Genomic DNA, 25372 nt, shown 5'->3' with positions numbered 1-25372 from the left:
TGTCCTCCCCAGCTTCTCGGGATCCCCCAGCAGTCCCTTCCTGCATGTCGGGGGCCTGTCCACCCGAACCACGAGCACCCTTGTGTGTATCCTTATTCTTGTGCCAGCTCAGCTGGACCTCTAACCATAGGTGACCCAGGGCCCGCAGTGCAGGGGGTCAGGCCGTGTCCTCCAGCGGAACTATGGAAGGATGACCGGAAAGCAAAGAGGAAAGAGCCCAGTGCAAATATAAACCCTTCACAATTTGCCAACCACATACCTTGAAAAAAACTACTTGCAAAGTGGCCTTTTCTGCAGGGCGATGATTAGTCAACTTTGTTTACTTTTGTTTTTTTTATGAGCTAAATAGTAAAGTTGATTCTTTGCTAAAGTAAAGTTTAAGATATTTTTGTTTGTTTGTGTTTTGGTTTTGTTTTTGTTTTGTTTTGGTCGCGCCTTACCACACGGCACATGTGATCTTAGTTCCCCCACCAGGGATGGAACCCACGCCCCCTGCAGTGGAAGCGCTAAGTCCTAACCACTGGACCGCCAGGGAAGTCCCTAAGATACTTTTATAAAGCAAGAAAATTATTTACAACCAGCTGGCTTCCTTTTATTATATAATCTTTGTCCTTTAGAGAGTTAATATTCTCTTACAAAAATTCCTAGAACTTTTTAGTCACAAATACGGATCTGTCCTCTGAGAGGAGAAAGTCACATTTGTATAAATCTTAGCAAGGCAGAGTCACTCTTCAGGAGACTGTAATTGTGTCTTCCCAGGCCAGGTGAGGATGTGTTGAAATTACTTTGACTTTGGCCTCATTTTATTGTTTTTCATTTTACATGTAATGAAATTTCAAATTTTCAATTTGCCCCAATTACATCAGACTTTCTAGATGAACTGTTTCTCTACATTTCGTTCATTTAAAAAAAGACAATAAATGAGCAACAGGAAACGTGAATAAAGGAATGACACTGATTCCTCAGTGGTCCATATTCTTTAATAAACTGTATATCAATCCACAGGGTTTCTTTCGGAGAACTATTCGGCTAAAGCTGGCATATGACACGTGTGACCGTAGCTGCAAGATTCAGAAAAAGAATCGGAATAAGTGCCAGTACTGTCGTTTTCACAAGTGCCTTTCAGTTGGGATGTCCCATAATGGTAGGTAAGGTTGTCTATCGCATTTTCCCCACCCACGCCTCAGTTTACCCCCCTGATCGGGTCGGAACAGACTGTATTTTGAATGAATGTGCTGCAGCATTTAATACTTGGGTCATTTTGTAACATGATAGCCTAAGAAAAATAAGCCTCAAATAGCAGAGATCCAGTAGAACCCTTGGAAATACTGTTAGAAACTTCAAATGGTACAACTTTGATATAAGATTTTGAAACCCCTTGGAAACCACTGGGATGTCTTAATGTTCATATCATATGTATGAAGCATGTGCCATTTCAAACATTTTACCATATTATGAATTTAATTATCTTCAATCCTACTCTTATTTTTTTTTTTTTTTTTGGCCGTGCTGCTTGGCTTTCAGGATCTTAGTTCCCCGACCAGGGATTGAACCTGGGTCCCCTGCAGTGGAAGCTCAGAGTCCTAACCACTGGACCACCAGGGAAGTCCCCATACTCTTATTTTAGAACTTGCCAATTACTATAGGAAAGTGAATTTAAAATAATGTGTTCATAAGGGTTGCATGTCTACCTTCTGGAAAAAGAAAACGGTATTATGTTAACTCCTTCTAAGGCTCACTTTCATCTCCTTAACCGAAAGGATCAATTATGTACCTAACGACATGAAGTGACCTTAAGCCCATCCTACTGATAAAGTGAGTCATGGTGCTACCTTTGATTTTAAGCTTTTTTAAAAGTCCAGGATATATGGAGTTTGAGTTTTATTTTCATCTCTCCAAGGGAGAAAGCTGTATAGTGCCGAGAAGTGGATTTTAACGTACCCATGAATGTTTGCTCATAGTTTAACCCGTGGTGTGACCCTTTCGTCCAGCTGTTAGTCCTTGTTCCATGTTTTGTTGTTCATTTCTCTGTGTTTTCCGTTATTCCGTTTCTCCCCTCCGACCCCCAGCAATTCGTTTCGGACGAATGCCAAGATCTGAAAAAGCAAAATTGAAAGCAGAAATCCTTACATGTGAACACGACCTAGAAAATTCCGAAACCGCAGATCTCAAATCTCTCGCCAAGAGGATTTACGAGGCCTACTTGAAGAACTTCAACATGAACAAGGTCAAGGCCCGGGTCATCCTCGCAGGAAAGGCCAGCAACAATCCGGTAGGTGGCTTTGCTGCTGTTTATTATAGTCTGAAGCACTCCTTTGGCAACACGTCAGCTAGAGTCGAGGAGGAGGATTGAGGAAATACGTCCTAAATGTTGAGAAAATCATATTTATCCCCAACGCAAATGAGAGACAATGCAATGGAAACATTTCCTTCAGAGACTATAAAACGTAGCCCAACAGCAACTCCCGTCCCATTTGATCCACCTCAAAGCTCCTAGCAACCAAGTTCTTATAATGACTATGTAATTAATGCACTCAAAAAGTCTGGTTAATAGTTTACCAGATTCTAAGGTTGCTTCTTAAGTGATTTTTTTATCCCTATTTTAATGCCAGAAAATGAAACTATTCACTTCCCACTCAAAGTGTGCTCTTGCATCCTTTCCCCTAAAACTGCTCTCTCCTCTCCGACCTCCCCCTTCGTACCCCCTGCCCACCTTCTTTTTCTCCAATGAGAAGGAAATGACATCTCGGGGCTTAGAAAGGGTCCTTTGTTTACAGAAACTTTATTGTCTTTTTGGACGGTTCTGGACCTTCTCGGTAGCAACTAAGATTGCCCCTTGTGGACGCCTACACTTCGCCTCCCCTGCCTGATGCCACCCTCTCCCCACCCCACAGTTAGCTAAGCCTTTGTCTCCATTACAGACCTAATCTCAGAGCTACCTTCAAAGAGGGGCATGGCCCAAGGTTGGCGAATTAAGATGTTTTGCCTTTCTCCTATGAGAGTGGTGAAACAGGTTTGATTTGTACTAATGAGTAGCTTGAAGCCATCTTTATTGGAAATTACAAGCTGGAATTTTTAGTCACAGGAAAATAAAGCATCTCACAAGCTACTTACTTTCATGAACAAACCAAACCTCTTTTTTACTGAGTCTTTTCATACTTCGGTGAATTCTCCAATTAAATAGGCTGAGGTACTTTAGGAGGGAGGGTTCAAGCAAACTCTTGTTAAATCGGCAAAGCCACACCCATGCTGGGCGGCCCCAGAGGCTTGCAGAAACTCCACCCTAACCCTTTCCAGATCACAAGGGTGAAAGCAAAGCAATCTTTTTACCTTTGAATTTCTATCCTGGAAATGATTCGTATAGCCCCAAATTAAAGCAACCCAAATTTTTGATCTCTTGGAATCCTTTTAGATCTTGCTGAGTTCCTCTACATCTCCCTTGGGTTTTCAGAATGCAAAGCAAACTTAAAAGTCATCTTTACTCAGAACCAAACACTCTTGTTTAATATTAACTTGATTTCCATGGAGTATCCTTCTCACACCCCACTGAGATCCACGCGCTCTAAGAAGGAGCCCATCACCCATGGCCAAGTTGAAACCTGGACAGCTGAGGACCATCACACAGTTACTCTGGGAGAGGGATCTGTCTTTTGGTCTTAAGGAAATAAATGATAGACCAGTAGTCCAGCACTGGGCTTCACTGGATAGGAAAAACAGAATTCGCGGTACTGCTGAGAGTCGACTGCTTGCTTCTGCCCGCCTCCAAACCAGAGCATCGCGGGTACCAGTTTGAAAGGGAGTGTCCAGGGCCAGCCACTGCCTTTGACGGCACTGTTTGCTCCAAGCTGGGTTCACTTCCCGCCCCATTTCCTCTCTGTGTCGAAGCACGGCCCTCCTCCTCCCTCCCCGCCCAGCCCAGTGCGCCCCAGAGCTTGGGGCGTCCAGCTTGGGGCCACAGTCTCTGCTCCATCTGTGCTGGGTCAGAGACAGAGCTGCCGGGAGGGGCGGCATCCTGGATTGGCAGCCCCCTCACACCACACCATGGGGTTTGGCCTGCTGTGCTATATTGAAATATTATACCTATAACTTAAGTTGTCAGTAGATTGAAAAACATACTATTTTATACTGTATCTAGAAGTGTGTAGTAAAATCTACCCAAGAACTTATTAGATCATTTCATCCAAAGCAATTCTACCAATAAGTCACAATTAAACTTCTCCAAAAAGGTGGCGCTGCCGAACTTTTTCATAGAAAATGCTGTTTCAATGTGTTTTGGAGATGAATTCTTATAAATAACATCATTAACACACATAGAACAGTGTCAGGTGTGAGCGAGGGAAATATATATCAGTTAGGGGAGACTTCTGGTCCTGGCGTGGAGTGATTTGGGGGGAAAGTGGGCAGCTTTCTGCCTTGTGCTGTTTAAAAGCTTTACAACGTGCTTCATTGATTTGAAATGACCACCCGTGACATCAGATATATTCATGTTCAAGCTTGAGGATAAAAAGAATATTCCAAAGTTAAATATAAGCTTCTGGATTTTTAAAATAGTCTGATCAAGAATGTTTCTCAATAAAGTCTGGCAAACTTTCAAGGGTGTTACTCTATAATATCTCTTTGGCTGTAATAAACATGATTTTTTAAATGTTAGCACTTGTTTTGAATTTAGATCATTTCTAATTTTGCCTGTTAATGAGGCCTGCCTTTTAAAATCCAGGCGATAATTTTATAAAACTGAAATGAAATATTTATTACCATTGAAGTCTCTGTTTATGAGAGAATGTTACACATAAAAATAGTCCAGGGCCAGCGTCCTGGGCGTGTGTCCAGTTTCACAACGCCCCTGCTTAGAGGGCCTTGTGCTGACGTTTAATGCTCTGCTGCTGTCTTGAAATTCGTAAGCACTTTCGAATAAGGGACCCCACATTGTCATTTTGCACTGGGCCCTGCAAATTATACAGCCAGTCTGTGCTAGTCCAAGAGATGTCCTACCAAATAACAACAACAGTATAATAATAATAATAATAATAATAAGCGTTCTGCAATCAAACACTGGGAACCACTGTTTATGCTAATCCCATTCTTAAAGATCCACGGTGTACACTCATGTTAAAGACCCTGGTAGGCTCTAACTTTATTTAACTCAGTGTTTCTAGAGGTTTCTTTCTTTTTTTTTTTTTTTTAAGTTATTTATGTATTTATTTATTTTTGGCTGTGTTGGGTCTTCGTTTCTGTGCGAGGGCTTTCTCCAGTTGCGGCAAGGGGGGGCCACTCTTCATCGCAGTGCGCGGGCCTCTCACTATCGCGGCCTCTCTTGTTCCAGAGCACAGGCTCCAGACGCACAGGCTCAGTAATTGTGGCTCACAGGTCCAGTTGCTCCGCGGCATGTGGGATCTTCCCAGACCAGGGCTCGAACCCGTGTGCCCTGCATTGGCAGGCAGATTCTCAACCACTGCGCCACCAGGGAAGCCCTCGAGGGTTTTTTTTGACAACAGGATTCTTTTTTTTTTTTTTTTTTATGTAACACCTTTATTTCTGCTGAATGTACTTTTGAAAAGCCAGTGATTTGAATAAAGTCAAGGTGACCTTATAATATTTTCTGGAATTGAGGGAGTACTGCTATCTATCCTTTAAAAACATTTTTCTGGTCCATCCTATAAACGTTAATACTTTAAATCCGAGCTCCAACTTCCTGTGAAGCAGAACTGCCCCCAAACTTTCTCAAAACAGTGGTAAATCTGGCCTGCTTTTTATTTATTTATTTATTTATTTATTTTTGGCTGTGTTGGGTCTTGTTGCCGCGCACGGGCTTTCTCTAGTTGCGGTGAGCGGGGGCTACTCTTCATTGCGGTGCGCGGGCTTCTCATTGCAGTGGCTTCTCTTGTTGAGGAGCACGGGCTCTAGGCGCGCGGGCTTCAGTAGTTGTGGCTCGTGGGCTCTAGAGCGCAGGCTCAGCAGTTGTGGCGCATGGGCTTAGTTGTTCTGCAGCATGTGGGATCTTCGTAGACCAGGGCTTGAACCCATGTCCCCTGCATTGGCAGGTGGATTCTTAACCACTGCGCCACTGGGAAGTCCTGGCCTGCTTTTAAAGTCTTTGGAGAGAGACAGTTTTAGTCTTCCTTCATCAAACTTGAGATTGTTAGAAATTGGGCTTTGAGTTCTGTATTGAGAATGTTTTCAGTCATTCACAGATAATTTTAAAAATATTACCTTTCCTCAGATGTGAAATCAGATTTTTTTTTTGTCCAACACTATCTTGCAAATTCTAATTCTGTTTAAACATTTTGTAGGCAATGCATCACATTATCCCAACACATCCACCTCTGTGCCCGGTATACCCAGCAGGTACCCGGAAGATGGCTTTGTGCTGTGATTCCTCCTGATGCTCTTGTGAGCCCAGAAATAGGACACATGTCGTGCCGTGGGCACAGAGGCACTGTCAGTGATGTGTTTTGCCCACAGGCAGAGTGATTCTTAAAATCACTGGGCTTCTTATACACTCAGTGTTTATCCAGTGGGGATTGAAAACAATGCCTCAGCCCACTTCTTTATTGGTCTGTAGAACACATTATGAATCAGAGAGATCCCTCAGAGACTGCCATTTCTTCTGCTCTGCACACAGAGCTGGCATAAATTTTGGCCAGCAGCGGTATCTGTGCCCATTCTTCTAAGCCCCACCAGATACATCATTGCTTCTGAGCATGTTGGCTTCAAATAACATGGCCAACCATCTCTTCTTTCCTCTGCTAGATCTTTATAAAGTGGCAGGAACGGTGGGTTTAGATGCAAGTGGTAAGGCCACATTTAGGGAGCTGCCATGGGGATTTGGTATTTGTCTCAGAACATGGAGCAGTGGTGGGAAGATTTCAGTCTCCTGTACCGGGAAACGAGGGTCCTTCAAGGCTTTCCGGTTTATCCCCCAAGAGCAAGGGTTTAACAGTGCTTGTTTGTTTACTTCCACACAAATGCCAACCTTCTGACTTGTATTTATTTACATGCCAAATTTATTCATTCAACAGTCAGTGTTGGATAATGATGATTATCTCCAAAGTTCATAAAATGGCAAAATTAAGAATTATTGTAGGGGCTTCCCTGGTGGCGCAGTGGTTAGGAGTCTGCCTGCCAATGCAGGGGACACGGGTTCGAGCCCTGGTCTGGGAAGATCCCACATGCTGCGGAGCAGCTGTGCCCGTGAGCCACAACTACTATTTATATTTATTTATAAATTAATTAATTAATTAATTAATTAAAAAAAAAGAATTATTGTAATTACTGGCTATTGCAGTAGTATTTGGGAATTCAGAGAATATTATAAAATATTTGAAGTGCTTTGCTAATATTCTCTTTCTCATTAGCTTTATTGCCAAAATCAGTACTTCACTTTTTTTTCTGGCCATGCTGCACGGCATACGGGATCTTAGTTCCCCAACCAGGGATCGAACCTGTGCCCCCTACAGTGGAAGCACGGAGTCCTAACCACTGGACCGCCAGGGAATTCCCAGAACTTCACTTTCTTAGCAATGAAATCCCCACCCAGTTTTAGGCGACGATAATTATTATCTTACTGATTTATATTGTCCTCTCTTAAATGTCTTCTTGTCCCCAACTAGTTTTGAGGTTGTTTAAGGATGAGGACTTTTTGTACATGATTTGATTCTCGACAGGTGGCTGGAGTACTGCAGCTACTCATCAGTTTCTTTCTTTTTTTCTTTTGCCGCCCAGAGCTGAAGGTCTAAGGGGTTTTTTTGTTTGTTTGTTTTGTTTTTTTTAATTTATTTATTTTTGGCTGTGTTGGGTGTTCGTTTCTGTGCGAGGGCTTTCTCTAGTTGCGGCAAGTGGGGGCCGCTCTTCATCGCGGTGCGCGGGCCTCTCACTATCGCAGCCTCTCTTGTTGCGGAGCACAGGCTCCAGACGTGCAGGCTCAGTAGTTGTGGCGCATGGGCTTAGTTGCTCCGCGGCATGTGGGATCTTCCCAGACCAGGGCTCGAACCCGTGTCCCCTGCATTGGCAGGCAGACTCTCAACCACTGCGCCACCAGGGAAGCCCCAGTTTCTTGATAATTAAGAAGACAGCTTGTCACCAACTACCCGACTTATTCCGGTGTTTTTCTTTTCAGCCTTTTGTCATACACGACATGGAGACGTTGTGTATGGCCGAGAAGACTCTCGTGGCCAAGCTGGTGGCCAACGGCATCCAGAACAAGGAGGCAGAGGTCCGCATCTTCCACTGTTGCCAGTGTACGTCTGTGGAGACGGTCACGGAGCTCACAGAATTCGCCAAGTCCATCCCAGGGTTCGCAAACTTGGACTTGAACGACCAAGTCACTTTGCTGAAATATGGAGTTTACGAGGCCATATTTGCAATGCTGTCTTCTGTGATGAATAAAGACGGGATGCTGGTAGCATATGGAAATGGTTTTATAACTCGTGAATTCCTAAAAAGCCTAAGAAAACCATTTTGTGATATCATGGAGCCCAAGTTCGATTTTGCAATGAAGTTTAATGCACTGGAGCTGGATGACAGTGATATTTCCCTTTTTGTGGCTGCTATAATTTGCTGTGGAGGTAAGCTACTGATTTCACCTGCTGGTGCTGTGGCACTCACAGCCTCCTACCTAGAGAATTTGGCGGTGGTGAATCCGACGTGAGTGGGGTGGAGCCAACACTGTAGGGGAGAAGGGTGTCCGAGCCCCACATTGCCACTGACCAGAATTCAGTGAGAATGATATCAATATCATATCATACTATAGCATATGTTATTTTTTTGTTTCAGAGCTTTTATTTTTTATTTTTTAAAATTTTTATTTTATATTGGAGTATAGTTGGTTTACAACGTTGTGTTAGTTTCAGATGTATAGTAAAGTGATTCAGCTATACATATACATATATCTATTCTTTTTCAGATTCTTTTCCCATTTACATTTTTACAGAATACTGAGTAGAGTTCCCTGTGCTATACAGTAGGTCCATGTTGATTATCTATTTTATGTATAGCAGTGTGTATATGTTAATCCCAAACTTCATGTTATTATATATAAACACGTTTGTAAAGTATAAATGTTCTATCTGTAATTACATGAATATATATTTATTTAGAATATAGTGGAAGATTAGGTATCATTAATAATTTTAATGTAATTATATCTATTATATCTAATATCTATTATATATCAGATATAATTGTAATAATATTATAATGCATGGTGTATAATATCATCATATACAGTCGGCCCTCCATATCTGTGGGTTCTGCATTTGCAGATTCAACCAACCACGGATTGAAAACATTCAGAAAAAAACATTTCCAGAAAATTCCAAAAACAAAACTTGAATTTACCACACACCAGCAACCATTTACATAGCATTTACATTGTGTTAGGTATTACAGGTAATCTAGAGATCATTTAAAGTGTATGGAAGAAGGTGCGTAGGTTATATGCCATTTTATATATGGGACTTGAGCATCCGTGGATTTTGGCATCTCGAGGGGTCCTGCAACCAATCCCCCACGGATACCAAGGGACGACAGTGTTATAATTATGTTATTATCATATTATATCCATATTACAGACAGTATTCTATAAAGTCATACAGATGTTAGTACAGTTGCTGTCTCTATTGGTATATTTATGCTATTTCATAATGAAAAATATCAGTAGCTAACTGTCAGTGACTGCAAAGTGTGCTTTGCCAAAGGAAATGGATCCCAGTGAAGGAGGATCTAGGCCTCTGTACGGGGGAGCTGGCTCTGCAGTCCCCAGGTTTTTGGCTCGGTGTCATGTTCCTTTAAATAGCCCTGTCCTGGGTCTAAGAAGGTCAACCCTCTACTGTAAACTCGGCTGACCCTACCCAGCCTTAGGGGAGACCGAAGGGGCCACTGCCTCCTCAAGCTGCCTGAAGGTGTACTGTCCCCCGCGAGTCCCTCACTCGCGGAACTGAGGCTGGCCACAGTTGCCCGGACTCTGGACATGGAGCTGGGTGAGGGTGGCCCAGCTCCACGAGGTCTGTCCTTCTGACCATCCAGCTGGGCACAGGTGGAGGAAGTCCTGTGCTCTGGCAAAAAGCACAGAATGTAATCTGTCACCGTCATTTGCACGCTCAAGATGTCGTGTTGTGGGGAGAGCAATGCACAGCTATTTATAAGTAGTATGACAGTTTTATAAAAGACATTTTAATCATAGATCAGAAAAATGTCTGGTGAGATATACATGAAATCTGTATGATGGGGTTAAAATTATGAGGGGGGTTTCACTTACTATTTTTTTAAATCTCTCTCTTTAAAAACTTAGTAATTATTTTATAACCAAAAAAAAAGAAAAAAAGAAAAATCCACATCACGAGCAACACTTTTGAAAATCCTAGTAATGCGTGGGACTCTAAAGAGAGCACTGCCTATTGAATATGGATGGTGGGGGCTGACTTTCTGGACCAAGGGCAGGATGCATGGATCTGAGCTGTCCCAGGAAGTCTGGTGTCTGTGTCCGAGGCGCCCCGGGGAGGTCACCTGGTGTCCACATCACCCTTCCTGCACCAAGCCTCAGACCTCCCCTCTCTGGGTCACCTCAGCATCCTCCCGTATCCACCCTCCGATTCATTTCTGGCTCCACCTTCTTTTCAGCTGATTTATATTGGAAGGTACCTGTAACGGTGCTTTATACCACAAAACCGAAGTCAAACATAATCACACTCCTTAAATATTGTTGAAACCGAGCATCTAAGAAGACACAGGAAGAAGAATTTCATTTTCCATATTATGCAGAAGCAGTTTGTGTGTATAGTTACTCCTCTACGTACAGGTTTTCCCCTGACAGGTGGTAATCAGATAAATCCTAAATGAAGCGGCCACCCTGTAAGGTAGCTAGTCATTTTAAGGTCATAGAAATATTTAGGAATGAGTATTTGTCCTGTCTGCCCCTGTCAGGCCCAGCGACTTGGGAAAAATCTAGTTCTATCTTCTAGGTAAGTTGACAGCATCTAAAGGCAGCTGAGCTTTTGGTAAAAAAAAAAGGCTGTGTCCAATCAGAATGTTTGGTTTCTCGGGAATTCCCTGGCAGTCTAGTGATTAGGACTCCCGGCTTCCACTGCAGAGGACGTGGGTTTGGGAACTAAGATCCCACATAATTAGTGGAGTCGCCAAAAAAATAAAAATAAAGGTTTCTCAAACGGAAAAACAGTTATTAGGTATTAGCATGCTGGTAATTGCCCTCAAACATCTCTCCTTTCTTTTGAGGATAGATCGGCCCGGCCTTCTAAATGTGGGACACATTGAAAAAATGCAGGAGGGTATCGTGCACGTGCTCAAACTTCACTTACAGAGCAACCATCCGGACGACGTCTTTCTCTTCCCAAAACTCCTGCAAAAGATGGCAGATCTGCGGCAGCTGGTCACGGAGCATGCGCAACTGGTGCAGGTGATCAAGAAGACAGAGTCCGACGCCGCCCTGCACCCGCTGCTGCAGGAAATTTACAGGGATATGTACTGATTTCTTGGAAACGCACACAAAAAAGAAACTTTTCAAGCGTTTTTAAAGGCGACAGCACTACAAGTGAGAGATGGGAGCAACGCAACTTTGCACAAGTGTCACCATTTGAACCTGGGACGAAGGAAAGTATAAGCTCTAGGTAACCGGAATCCTGTTCCATGTTTCTTTCCTTTTTTAACCACTGCCTCAAGAAATGCGAGTGATAAACAGCTATTAGTCAGGACTTGGAAAATTAAGCAGAATGGTGTTCAGTGGTCTGATTTAATGCACCCGATGTGAATCAATGCAGATTTTTGTCACATTAGGAATTTACTGGTGAATTAACCTCAAAATACGTGGTCTGTCTTCCCTTTTCACCACCTTTTGACTGTTGTGCTCCTTTATAATTTTGAAAACTAATCAGCACTTTGTAATTTTTATAATCCTGTAAACCTAGATGTCTCCAAAGGTTAGGTATTTTAAAAGTTTCCTGAATTTGAAGAAAGACAACACGCTGTTTTTGAATCGTAGGATTTAGAATGTCAAAGAATGATTCGATAAGCTATCAAAATGCAGCGATTGTTTTGTTTCAGTTCGCTGTTTTTGTGGTGTAACTAATATGTGAAAAAGCCTATTCCCAGGTTTGTGTAGATCCCGGAAAGCCACGTCTCACGGGCCCTCTGGACTCGATCCTCCGCCTGTTTAAAGCTAGTGTCTGTGGTCAACAGGAACAAGACAGACTCTGAAGCATGTCAGCTTCCCATTCCTCTCACCTCCATTTCCTATCAAATCTGAACCAACTGACTCAGGCTGTTTGGGGGCCAGGGTCACGTCTCCAGGGGCAAAGTGACAAGTTATTTGTAAATCTTGCTCTGGGCCCCCTCTGTCAAGGCAGCTCCTTGGTCTTTTTCTGTGTTGCTTTTTTAAACATGCGGCTTAATTTTTATAACTCTTGCTGGTGGTAGCTGCTCCATGGAGTGGAGAAGACGAGGCACAGGTGACTTTATAGTGTGGCCTGGGGGCAGGGGTCTCATCTGGAGAATGAACAGGGCGGGGGGGTGTGGGGTGGATATGAAATGGTGGTTTTACTCATCTCAGGATGCACAACAGGCTGGTGGTTTTTACAAAGATTTTCAGAGTTGTTTCCTTTTCCAACTACATATGTAAGGTAGTTTTGCCATTATCTGCAGTATCTGTTTCAGCCTTAAAGATCAACTTTTCAACCTTGGTCCAGTTATGAAGGCGGTATGGATTATGGTTTTCGCCTAGAGCACATGGACCTGGAAATACTCTTTTTCTGTCCACCATGGTAGATTAATGGTCCCATCAGAGAACTTCCAGCAGTGCCTGCCCCGAGCCAGACTGGGCTGACCCTGCCAGTTCGGCCCCTGGCTGCCTCTTGGGCGATAGCATTTACCACCTGGTTGTACCCTTGATGCCCCTCCCCCTCTATCTTTAGGAAATTTGGTTCTATAAGGTCATTATTATTTGCCGTTAAAGAATGGCTAGGATTGAATTTGATAAAGTTCCCAAGATCAGCATTATTGTAAATAAAACTGTGAGACTTCAACTAGAAAAAAGCAAAACTTACAATTAGGACATCCTTTTACACATTACACATTTAGTGGTGTGTTTTATCTTTATTTTTTTTAAAGATCCAATCAAGGGATCTGCTGGAAGCAAATCAAAGCATTTCCACTTCAGAATGACACCAATCAGGGGTCACCCTAAGTCAGAAAGGAGTTAAGCTTTGAGTCACAGGGTGCATCCGTGTCCCCATTCTTTCCTAAAATGCGAACTCCCTGGGCTAATGAGCCTGGAGGCCTGTGGCTTGTCCAAGGTCTCGGGGCAGGATCCCGGTGCCAGGTGTATGTGGCCTCTTGCTCTGGAGTCTTGGGACAGATCTATTCAAATGGACACGGCGTCGGAAAGTGAGCCTTGAGACTCAGGCTTTTGGAAGGGTTGTCTCTTCTGTTTAGCTTCTCATACAGCCTGTCTGAAAGAGCTCCTAGCTCACGCGTGCCATGGGAACAAGCTGACGGCGGGCCCAGGTTCTACATCAGTGGCGTTAGTGAGCGTCTGGTCCTCTTGGGGCCCAGCTAGACCACCAGCGATGCCCCTGGCGAAGCCACAGAGGACCTCAGCTTGAAAGCCACTTGACATTGTTCACTTGTTAATAGGAAGAAATTCATTTGAAATAACAGGGTCACTAATTGCCACTCAGAGTATTTGTGGTCACCTAATCAAAGATTTCTCCAAGCACTGATAGTCAAATATAGACGAATTATTCACCAGTTCAATATATGGTAGTTTTTCGAATAGTAGCTATTTAAAGAGCACACTTCTTGCTTGCTAGGTTTCAGTAGACGTCAGCATGAGGTCCAATGGAAGCAGGTTCCAGAAGCTTCAAACCACAAGCGTGGAGCTGGCAGCCCGGGATGCTGGATGCAGGACATGGCAGGACCCCCTTTCACCACCTTGACCCACTCTTCAAGTCACTGTTTAAACCTGGTTCTTCCTTTCCTCAACTTGTCATCACAGAAAGTGCCAGACTCTTCAGAGACCACAGATTACCAGGCAGCCTTTGTCTGGGAAGGGGGGACCATGGGGCTCCTGCAGGACACCCTGCTGCCGTCCTGCCAATGCCCCTCCTCTCTGCCTCCTGGGCATTTCCAGTTGGGGGTCCCATGCCCTGCCTTCTGCCCCTGCCACCCTGTGAGAAGCCTGAGGGCTGCACATGCAGGACGCCGCCGCCCTGACGTCCAGTATTGTCAGAAACAGGGCGCCCCAGCCGTCAGAGGAGCATCTTGACTACTGCCAGAGCGCCAGAGCCCTTCCTGCTGCCCGCCTGGCCTCCGGTTTCCCTGTGACCTTTCTACAGCTCTCCAGTGAGAGGCGTTTCAAGCATCTTCCCAAAGAGGATATATGCACAGGGGTAAACAGTGAATGTGAATTGAGGGGAAAGAATTCCAGAATTCCAGAATGTCCGTGAGAGATGTCCCTGTTAAAGGGAGTCCTTCCTTCTACTTTAAGAGCACAGAACGCACCTTTCCACGGTACTGATGCGTTTCCTACACTGGGCCACATGAAACGCTAAGAAAACAGACGACCTTGAGGACCGTGGACGTTCCAGCAAAGGGCAGCAGCCTAAGATCTGAGCAGAAGCTCAAGGCCCAAGTAAGATCCTTTGTTTGATGTATGGTGATAAGTACTATTAACTGAGCAACTACTGTTTCCCCAAACCTACAGCATGACAGCTACCTCAATAGAGCTATCAAAAGATACTGTTAAAATTAAGGTCCACGTAGCACTGGGCCTTTTGGTGCAGCTCTAGTCAGACCATCTATTGTTAGGGCTCAGAGGCTGGATGCTCACCTTTGCCGTGTGCACACTGAGAAATGGAAGGTTATGTGGATTTTTAAAGGAATTTTATTGTTTAAAGGGAGCCTTGGGAATTCCCTGGTGGTCCAGTGGTTAGGACTCCACCCTTTCACTGACGAGGGCCCGGGTGACCTGCTCACCCAGGGCCGCCTCCTCTTGAGCTATGCCTGCTGGCCATGCATGAGGCTGTTCATGGGGAAATCCTGGCAGATGAGGGTGGAGAGATGCCTCCATGCGAGCCTTAGTCACACCGTGGCTTCACGAGGCCTCGCCACGCCCCGGCCCCACCTGTGCCCCTCTGTGCCTGACTCCTTTTCAAGCCACTGTGACACTGGGCACATTTGACACCTGGTGGCCAGAGGCACGATGGAGGGTTTTTTGTTTTTTGTTTTTGTCTTGACCCAATGACCACACCTGTCTCTGGAATGTCTTAAAAAGTCCTGTTTAAATATAAGTCCATTGTTTCAACCAGGGGGTCCGGCGCTCCCAGCTAAGACCAACGTGACCGCCGGCCCGGCCTTTTATGGGGGCTTCCAGGGACCGGGGGAAAACCAGCCACCTTCAAGTGCCTCTTCCACCCGTGTGGCCTTGCGAAGCGCAGATCCCACGAGGAAGACTGCCAGGTGCTCACGGGTCCCCACCTGCGCTTTCGGTGCAAGTTCCTGCTGTCGCCGCCAACCCTCAGCCCCGTCTTCAAGTGGAAGCACCCGGCGTGGACGAAGGGCCGCCTGAGTGGAAACACCCGGCGTGGACGAAGGGCCGCCTGGCGGTGCAGGTTTAGCCCCGGGGGTGGCCTGCTTCCCCCACTTCCCGCCCCTGCATTTAAGACGGGCGAGGGTGCGGCGAGGCGGTCCCTGTGGGTTAGCCCGGAGCCCGGGCTGCACGTGTTCCTGGAGGGGTCACTTGTTCTTAGGTTCACAACAGTGGTGTCAATTCAGGAGATGCAAGGAAATTGCACTGTCCATAGAAGTCGCAAACTAAGACCGATGCCACCAGCAGGGGGGCTCAGCGATTATTAAAAAGTGTCCAGGGAGGATTTTCGCCACACTCACTGCTCCCACGGCGTTGGTGGTGCGGGCACTGGACAGTTCCAAAGACAGACTGTCTGTATTTATTCTTGTTTTGTAAGCGGCCCAGCTGCTCTTAAGTCTTGGTCCAAGCTGACTTACGGGGCTCCCCCGGGATTATGGGTTCTTACCAACCAAGTCTTTGCATGGAGCTGTCAGCTAAGGGGACTCTTGCCTTCCTGACAGCAGTGACTTCCAGGCGGCACAGCAGGAAGGCTCCGCAGACAGCTCGGCTGGGAGGAGCGAACGAAGGGCCGGACAGTGAATGCTGACAGCGTCCCCACCCCCGCTAACGGGGCGCTTTCCTCCTCCTCAGTGCAAGGACTTTTCCGGGGGCGTGTTCTCCTCTAGGGACCTTCTGCCCAGAAAGATCTAAGGTTAGGCTCCAAAGGTTGAGGTCTAAAAGTTTTTGCTGAGATTTTTATCTATTTTTAGGTGCCATTTTAATACAATTCAGGAAAATGGTCGTCGACCCTCAGCCCGTGAAACACACGGGAGTGAGAACAAAGGCAGTGAATTTGGTCTGACTCAGAATATAGGAGGCCCATTCTACTTCTCTGGAAACTACAGGACAAACTGAAATGTGATAGTGGAAGTTTTGCAAGGAAAAGAATAAGACAACGCGTCTTCACGCTTTCATTTAAAGAATTACGTAGCGCTTTGCGTGATGCTGTGTTTGTGGAACGCGGCAGGTCCTTAAACTTATCTCAGCAGCGTGGGCTGCTGTGGGTATGGCTGCTTATTAGAACAGAGTGAGAAGCTGCCACCCAGGGCTCATTTCCAGACGCCCTTTCCCGGCTTGAGGCACCCGGACTCCTCAGATCTCGAAGGGGGCTCTCGACAGACCATCTGCTTCTCAGAATTTCAGTTTGAGACAAGATAAGTGTAACCGTTTACTTCCACCCCCCTGAGAAAGGGGAGCCATGTACCGTGTCCCGGGGGAACACATGCGGTCACATCCTTCTGGAATCCTTCGCCACATAGAACAAGACCACACTGCATCCACGTCCAGGTCACCTCTTGACTACAGCAACTGGTAGACATCACGGACTTCGGGCCCCGCAGCTGTTAAATGCATTATATGAAAAAAATCGAAGAAATATCCATTTTTTACATCACAAATAGCAAATTAAGCCCTGGGTCAGGTATTTTTCATTTAAAATGTGTTTGCTAGTTTGGGTGGAATGTGAAAAGCTTCCATGTTTTTCCCCAGAGAAGGTAATACGCCAGCCTCCTCCTCTCTTGCCCTTCTCCCCCCGCTCCCACCCTCAGCATCTAAAATTCATTAAGTGATGAACATTACAGCGTCATGCCAGCCGGAGCGCAGACAAGCGCCCCACGATGAGCCCTGGCTCCCCTGACAAGGGGTGGGGGCCCCTGAGTCTCCAGGCCCTGAACACAAGTGAGTGGCTCATCTTTTCAAGGTCAAATCATTCACTTTGGGCAAATGTCTTTTCTTTTTTAAAGGCACAGGCGGTCTGGTCCTTTTTTCAGGCCTAAAAAAAATGTACCTCACACGAGATGGATACCACTCAGTACGGTTTTCGGTAGAATTACAGTATTCGGGTTCGAGTATCACTACTTTTTCTACACTGTATGGTAAAAAAGAACTATGTTAATAGCTATATCTTAAATACTGTGATTTGAGGTTTTCTTAAAAAAAGTCCTAATGTAAATATTTTACTCACAATCATGCATCTAATAGCAAACATTGGGATTCTTCTGCAATCAGTGTTAATTGACGTATACTCTCACTAGCCTGGCTCTTGGACTTGTTGGAAACACACAGGAAGCTGAACTATCACAACTGAAATACAACTGCACGCACGCACACACACACATCAGAGCTTTCCTCCTCTCCTGAGCCACGTGGAATTCTTTTCCCTGTAAACCTGTTCCCTTCCTCATGCTTCACGTGCAAGAGGCACGAATGAGTCTTGTTTTATCATTTCTACCGGCAAGGCTGCCTCCGACCCAGGTCAGAAGTCACCGATTTCGCACAGCAGGATCCCGCTGGAGACCATGAACTAGTCCTGTGTAGTAAGCAGCTGTCTGTTCTTCAGGGAATTACTACCTGTGGGTTGTTACCAAAGAACTTTGCAATTTGAAAGATGCCGATGGCAGTGATTGGCAACGGTTGGGTCTCTGCAGCCTCCAGAGCCCAACCCGGAGTATAAAGCAGAAGCCACAGAGCCCGTGAGTCTCCCATACGATGTTTTCCATACCTTGGCAGATTTCTTCCTGATGTGTATCTGTACCGCCCCCGGGACCCACAGGGCCGTCACACCCAAACCCAGGGGGAGCCTTTGCCAGACACATGGCAGAGTGCTGCAGGTTCCCAAAGCCAGGACTGAGCTTGATTCCTTGACGTGTGTTTATCGTTACTGTTCTTGGGTGCCTTATACTCTCAAAGTATTTAGGGGCTGACAGACCCTTTGTATTTTATACTAAACAGGAGCAATTCCAAAGCAGATCTTTTCTGAGCAGGCTCTGATGCCCTCTCTCCAGCGCAGACCCTCTGGGTGTGATCGGTGGGGAATCCAGGGCCGCAGGAAGCCGGGGTGTGCAGAGGAGAGCAAATGGAATCTTCCTAGTCACTTTACTGGCAGTGGTTCCAGGCAATTAGAAAATGGCTATAAAATAACTTTAATTTTTTTTTAATTTTGGGTCTTACTCATTTTCCCTTTAGGAGATTGAACTGATCGTATATATTGATTTCTATCCTGAATTTATGGGAACTTATATGTTTGGAATGTCCTACTGTAAGACTGATGAATGTAAAGAGTTAATTTCAGGGTACAGTTTTGCCTTAATGGTTTTAAAAAATAAACTATTTTTAAAAATTACTTGGCGAGTTTTCAGTGATGCTATGAGATGAACTGTTTGGTCTGAAAAAAACCGATCCCCAGCTGTAGGGTCTGCCCGTAACCCGGAACAGTCCCCCAGCCCCATAGCTGACGTGGTCTCTACCTGTAGAGTCCAGTGTCAGAGCGGACCTGGGACAACGTGCCCCCAGAAGACAAAACCCAGCGCAAACATAGGCCAGTAAAAGCTCTTTATTCATACTCTCATCAAACATGTTTCTAGCACCCTCCAGGCAGTGTGCACTGGTCCTGCGGAAACTACAGAATCGGACAGAGCAGTTCCTGCCCTCTAAGAACTGGCAGGCACGTGGCGAGCCCACAATCAGTGTCTCACCAACTGCTAAGGTGGGGGCCGTGAGGGCGGGGGTGCTGCGGTCTTTGGAGCACTGGGGTCTGGGGTCTGCCTTCTGGGCGCCCTCTCTGCGTGGCTCCTGGCCCTGTTGCTGCTGCAGGCGGACCCCAGCTCCCTTTGGCTACAGACACGGCTCCCGACGGCCCAGAAACAAGGTCGGTCGCAGCGGCTCCCAGCTTGGCCCCATCTCTGAGCCAGGCCACAGAAGCCCGCTGGCCAGGAGCCCCGTGCAGCGCACTGCTGCGGACCTGGTACCCGACTGGACTCACGTTCGAGAACCAGGCTGGCTGGCAGGCCTCTTGGATGGGACTTTCCTTTTCTCCAAGTCTTGCTGAATTTCCTGAGGGAAAGCATCAATGTTCTCCCGGACACAGGGGAGGCAAAATCTCTTGGAGTAGAATAAACTGCATTCCTGAAAGAAGAGGGGGACGGAGGAGCCTGAATGCCATGGGAAGCACACTGCAGCATCTCCCAGAGCCTCCAGGAATCTCTCTCTCTTCCTCAACCCCCAATGAGACCCTCTAACTGACCCCAGCTTGCCTGTCCCCTACCCCTCTGTTGGCCACAGGGACCCACCCATAATGCAGCGGACCAGCTGCGTGACCGTGAGGGCTCCCAGGACCACCAAGGCCAGGAAAGGCTGCCGCTCACACTGTCCCTGGGAAAGGCTCACGTGTCACCTCTCTCACAGTCACGCACGTGAGGTCCCAGCCACAGGGAGAGAGGGAAGGCGGCCCCAGCCGCACGTGGCTTACCCACCGGGCCCACGCACACCAGCCTGCCGCATAAGCCGCATCTCGAGCCGAGGATCAGGAATCTGTCCTTGTTGGGGGTGAAGGGGTCCCTCATGACGTAGCTCTCCTCCAGGAGGCTGCAGGACAGGAAGTGGTGCCAGTGGGCAGAATGGCCCAAACCTCTGCTGACGGAAGGTAGCCGGCTGCACGGACCTCCCGGGGACCTGCTCACCGTGCGTGCTCATCGCGGGGAGGGGTGGCCCCCTGTGCCAGCAAGTAGCAGCAGAGAGGCGAGCAGTGGTGCCAGGCTGGGATGAAATGAGACCTGCTCCGGGCTCCGTGTCAACCGCAGGGAAAGAACCACTCCTCCTCGGCCCAAAGAAGGGCTGCTGCAACTCAGCCCCCAGACCCCAGCCTGACTCAGCAGGGCGGCGGGCGGGCACAAGGCCTCCATGCGAGCTCTCCAAGCCCTCCCCTCACCTCCGGGATGACACCCGCTCCCAAACTGCCTGCTTCCACACGGGGAGAACAGGGCGCTTTACCCTGGCTAAGGTTCTGGCCTCACAGCGCACATCAGAAAGGAGACCAACAGGATCCGAGGCAACACCCCAGGTTCCTCAGGGCCGGAGGAAAGAAGCCTGGCCCCCGCCGCCTGTCCCACGTAATGCACCGGTCAGATCCCCACAAGGTGGCCTCTGATGGAGGACAAGTTGAAGGTCAAGAATCAAGCCCCGGGACCCACTGGCTCTACTCTGGGCCATCCATGGGCAGGTGCACGGGAAGCTGGTCCTCAGGGCTCACTCCCACCAGCACAAGAGCCGCAAGGCAGGCAGCTTCCCGCTGAGAAGGTGTCTTCGTAGGAACCAGCGGGACCAGTGACAAGGCCCAGCCCCAGACGCGCTGGCCTCTGCGGCTCCCTGCGTTCCCAGCTGCGGAGCTGTTTCAGCCTGAGCCACGGCGCTCCCACCCCACAGCTGGGGCAGCTGCTGGACTCTGGGCTGAACAGGGAGGTGGGGACTGGGAGGTTCTAGGAGAGCCGGATGGCCCTCGAACCTTGCCCTGTGCCTTCCTGGGTCACACCTGAAGTGCCCAGAGCCTGGGCCGGGTGGCCACAGACACAACACCCAAGCCCTGTGTCAGACTTAGGCCAGCCAGCTCTGGGCGGGCTCCCTGGGGTGCTGGGACCCTGGTACTCACACGACAGACTGGGTGCCGGGGGGCTGCTGCCCCACGTAGCTATATGGAGCTGTTAGGGCACAGAGCTGGCACTCAAACACACCCAAGGGGCGGCACTCCGCCTCACACGCCATCTGCAAGGTCAAAAGACAGGGCATGTCGCCTACAGAACCAAGAGCTACCCACATCTCAAAGCTCCCCACTGCCTGCTTCTTACCCACAGGTGAGAAGGGCACCGTACAGACAAGGCACCTCAAGTTCAGAGTAAGTAGGAGACCTGCTCAAGGTCACACGTTCTTTTCAAGCGCACTTGAGCTACTCACCAAGATAGACTATATTCTGGGCCATAAAATGAGCCTCAAACTTTAAAAGCCTGAAATCATAGAGTACATTCTCCAACCCCATAATAATTAAATTAAAATCAGTAACAAAGAGATACATGGAAAATCTCCAAATATTTGGAAATTAAATGATATACTTCCAAATAAACCATAATTCAAGGAAATCACAAGAGAAATTAGAAAATATTTTGAACTAAATGAAAACTAAAATACAAAATATCAAAATACATAGAATGCAGCTTAAGCAGTGTTTACAGGGACATTCACTGTTTTAAATGCTTAAATTGGAAAAGAGGGCTTAAAATAAATCATCTAACTTTCTACCTTAAGAAGCTAGAAAAATGCAAATTAAACTCAACATAAACAGAAAAAAGAAAATAATAACACAAATCAAAGAAACAGAAAATGGACAAACAATAGGAAAAAAAATCGATAAAACCAAAGCTGGTTATTTCAAAATGTCAATAAAGTTGACAACCTCTAATCAGACTGATCAAGAAAAACAGGAAGAAGATACAAATTACCACAATGAGGAATGAAACAGGGGACATCACTAAGACTGCAGACATTAAAAGGATAATAAAGGAATGCAGTGACCTTTTTTACCAAATAAATCTGACAGTTTAGACGAAATGGATATACTTCTTGAAAAAACACCATTTATCAGAAGTGACTCGAAATAGAAAACCTGAATAGCCCTTTATCTATTAAGAAAACTGAATTCATAATTTAAAATTTTCCTTTAAAATGAAATAGAACAAAAAGAACAACAAAAAAAAGAAATAGAACACCAGCAAAACTTCATGCCCATATGTCTTTACCAGCAAATTGTCAAGCATTTAAGGAAGAAGTAATACCAACCTACAGAAACTGTTTCAGAATACAGAGAAAGGAACACTTTCCAAGTGATTTTGAGGCCAATATTACATGGACACCAAAACTGCCAGTATTACCCTGATACCATTCATCAGACAAGGCTACTACAGGAAAACTACAGAGTAATATCCTTCACAAGCAAGTATCTTTAGCAAAATATTAGCAAACTGAGTTCAATAATACATAAGAAGCCTAGGGCGTCACGACAGAGTGGATTCAACCCAGGAATGCACTGTTGGCTCAACATTCGAAAACCAGTGAATGCCAACTCATGAGAGCAACAGAATAAAGGAAGAAAAACCACACCATCATTTCAATAGATGCATAAAAAGCATGACAAAATTCAAGGCTCTGGGTGGTGCTTCAGAGACAAGGGGCTCCCCACCAGACTGCAGAATAAACTCCCTTCCTCGGCATTTAAGGCCTCTTTAACTTGGGACTTATCTCCCAGTGACTCTGCCGTCCAGCCCCCACCCCTCCACACAGCAGGCTGCAGTTCAAGCGGCTCCATCACTGTCCTTCAGGTGTTCCCTGCACTTTCTCACCCGCCACCCCGGCCTTCGCTCCTGCTGTTCCTGCCACCTGGAGGGTTTTCCCCAAAGTCTCCACCTATGGAATTGCCCTCTGGCTGCCCTGAAGATTTTCTGTTCACCTTTGGCTTTCGACAGTTTGACTATACAACTACTTTTTTTTTTTTTTCCTTTTAAACCTATTTATCCTGCTTGTGCTGCTCTAAGCATTTTGACCTGTGGCTTAGTATCTTTCATTATTTTTGGAAAATCCTTAACCATTACCACTTCAAATATTTCTTCTGCCCCATTCTTTCTTGTCTCCCGCTGAGATTCCAACAGCAAATACGTTAAACTTTGATGTTGTCCCGCGGTTCTTGGACCCTTTGCTCTGGGTTTGTTTTTTTTCTACTCTTTTCTCTCTGTGTTTTAGTTTGGGTCATTTCTACTGCCCTGTCATCAAGTTCATTGATTTTCCCTTGGTTATGTCGAATCAGCCGACGTGCCCTCGGAAGGCTCCGCGGCGCCGCGCAGTCCGGGAGGGACCGGGGATGAGCCGGGACGCAGGCTCCGCGGCCCGCCCCCAGCGCCGCGGGAGGCCGCTCGGGCCTCCGGCGCTCGGAACCCCGCAGGGCTCCGCGGAGGCGCCCAGGCCGGGCCGGACGCACGAGACGCGCGGGGAGGGACCCAGGCGCGGCCGCACACGTCCCCGCCAAGCCGCCAGGCCGCGCCACTCACCACCGCTGCCGCTGCCGCCGCCGCCGCGCGGCCGAGCCCACGACGCGTGCGCGGTGAGGCGCGGGGCGGGGCTTCGCGGCGGACTTCCGCCTCGCCCTCCGCCTCGCCCTCCGCCTCGCTGCGGCTTCCGGTACGCGATCTCTCGGGATTGGCAGCGGCTGGGCAGCAGCTGGGGGGTACTTCGGTTAGCTCACGCCGACGCGGCCTGCAGTCCTGGCTACTCCAAGGCTCTCAGCTTCTTTCTGGGTTTCCCACCGGGTTCCACAGAGTGGGTGCCGCCAGTGCGCGGCCCACAGATAACCCGGCCCCAGCCGCATTTCCATCCCCACGTGGTTTCTCTCACCGCGCGCTTCGGACCGAGATGCCCTGGTCTTAGTTCTCATGCTACCCGTCTCCCAACTAGGACGGAAGCCTCCGGGGCCTGGGGCCAGGGCCGCAGGCAGTGGTTACTATGTGCCCTAAGGCAACAGACAGAATGGGTTCAAAATAAGCCCTTTCTCCTGCGACCTTTAAAAGCTGTGTGCAGCCGCCGGGACTTGTCACTGTACTCCTCCAAAGCCTTAAAGTGGCCTAAGTGGCCTGCAATGCCCGTCGTCATCTGGGACCACCATCCTTCAACTTCCAGGTCTTCACCTTGGGGCACCAACCACGTCAGCTACCAAAAGTTGCACTGGATCCCAAGCTCCCCGTCCGGAAGCTCAGACAAGTGCTTCCCTAGACCTGCAGTGGCTGTCCCACCCCACTCTTGGCCCCTCTACTCGTGTGTATTCGAGGCACCATTCTACGGGGTTAGGGGATGATTCTGAAGCCAGCAGCCCTGAGGTCTGGGACTTTTTCCTTTGGGGAATCGAGAAATAAGGATTACATAAGGTGTCTTATTAATGCTGGCAACAAGAACTATTTCTGGACTTGAGCAAGAGCGGCTCCTGCCCTGAGCCTCAAGAATTAGCGAGCCCTTAGATTTTGCTATTAGAGCATGTGACCTCAACTGTGCTTACAGCAATGGCACTCTTTGGATCAATTCAAAGATTACATACTGTTGGTTTTTATTTCTGGATCTGCCCAAAGATGGGCCACTTGATAAAGCATTTCAAATTTGACCTAAATCCACTCTGAGATACATGACTGGTTATCTCATGAATGCTGTCAAAGCCATTAGACAGTTTAGACAAGTTACGAGCTGCACTGGAAGAGTTAAAGTGAAATAATATTCAAAGAGCAAATCATGGTCTTTGTCAGAAAATAAAGTTAATTTTGATTTGAGCTGTCCACAGTTATTAATATAAGAAAAAGCTTACAAAACAATCCACAAGGATTAAAAATATCTAATAAAGCTTTAGAAGAAAATGGTTTCCCAAAAGAAACTGCATGTGAAATAAGCACTAAATCAAGAGAATGAAAAGACAAGCCACAGAATGAGAGAAAGTATTTGCCAAAGGTATATATGATTAAGGACTGTTATCCAAAATATACAAAGAACTATTAAAACTCAACAGTAATAATACAAACAACCCAATTAAAGAATGGGTCAAAGACCTTAATAGACACTTCACCAAAGAAGATACACAGATGACAAATAAGCATATGAAAAGATGTTCCACATCCTGTGTCATCAGGGAAATGCAAGTTAAAACAGCAATGAGATACCACTGCACACCTATTAGAATGGCCAAAATCCGGAACACTGACACCAGCAGATGCTGGTGAGCATGTAGAGCAGCGGGAACTCTCATTCATGGCTGGTGGGAACACAAAATGGTGCAGTCACTTTGAAAGACAGTTTGGAAGTTTCTTACCAAAACAAACATACTCTTACCATGTGATCCAGCAATCATGCTCCTTGATATTTACCCAAAGGAGTGGAAAGATTATG

At 46.9% G+C, this 25372-nt stretch overlaps 2 protein-coding genes and 1 long non-coding RNA gene across 19 annotated transcripts in view; 1 reads left to right on the top strand and 2 right to left on the bottom strand.

Moving 5' to 3' along the window:
- PPARA (peroxisome proliferator activated receptor alpha) overlaps positions 1 to 18755 on the top strand; it is a 78504-nt gene extending 59749 nt beyond the window's left edge. For 11 of the 12 annotated variants that reach the window (XM_007189205.2, XM_007189201.2, XM_057556122.1 and 8 more), the window contains exons 5-8: positions 1006 to 1144; positions 2070 to 2272; positions 8117 to 8564; positions 11235 to 18755. In XM_007189205.2, the coding sequence (XP_007189267.1) occupies positions 1006 to 1144; positions 2070 to 2272; positions 8117 to 8564; positions 11235 to 11482 (1038 nt within the window). In that variant the 3' untranslated portion in view covers positions 11483 to 18755. The remainder of the gene's footprint in view (positions 1 to 1005; positions 1145 to 2069; positions 2273 to 8116; positions 8565 to 11234) is intronic. The other variant, XR_009009672.1, reaches the window with a different exon arrangement.
- On the bottom strand, positions 942 to 11391 carry LOC102999317 (uncharacterized). The gene is made up of 3 exons (XR_451659.2): positions 11313 to 11391; positions 1942 to 2096; positions 942 to 1061 (listed from the first exon to the last, which is right to left on the bottom strand). It is a non-coding gene; the product is annotated as an uncharacterized LOC102999317 (long non-coding RNA).
- Positions 16839 to 23556, bottom strand: CDPF1 (cysteine rich DPF motif domain containing 1). 6 transcript variants are annotated; one of them, XM_057556124.1, is made up of 5 exons: positions 23500 to 23556; positions 21057 to 21169; positions 19885 to 20041; positions 19395 to 19537; positions 16839 to 16974 (listed from the first exon to the last, which is right to left on the bottom strand). In XM_057556124.1, the coding sequence occupies exons 2-5, from the start codon at positions 21167 to 21169 to the stop codon at positions 16953 to 16955; spliced, it is 435 nt and encodes a 144-aa protein (XP_057412107.1). In that variant the 5' UTR covers positions 23500 to 23556; the 3' UTR covers positions 16839 to 16952. The 6 variants fall into 6 exon arrangements, with proteins under 6 accessions (XP_057412107.1, XP_057412108.1, XP_057412106.1 ...); XM_057556125.1 differs by having other exon boundaries at positions 19885 to 19996; XM_057556123.1 differs by lacking the exon at positions 23500 to 23556 and adding an exon at positions 23047 to 23490.
- Positions 23557 to 25372: the final 1816 nt, after the last annotated feature.

This window comes from Balaenoptera acutorostrata, chromosome 11 (assembly GCF_949987535.1).
Source record: "Balaenoptera acutorostrata chromosome 11, mBalAcu1.1, whole genome shotgun sequence".
Classification (NCBI taxonomy): Eukaryota; Metazoa; Chordata; class Mammalia; order Artiodactyla; family Balaenopteridae; genus Balaenoptera; species Balaenoptera acutorostrata.
This window is presented reverse-complemented; position numbering and strand designations above follow the sequence as displayed.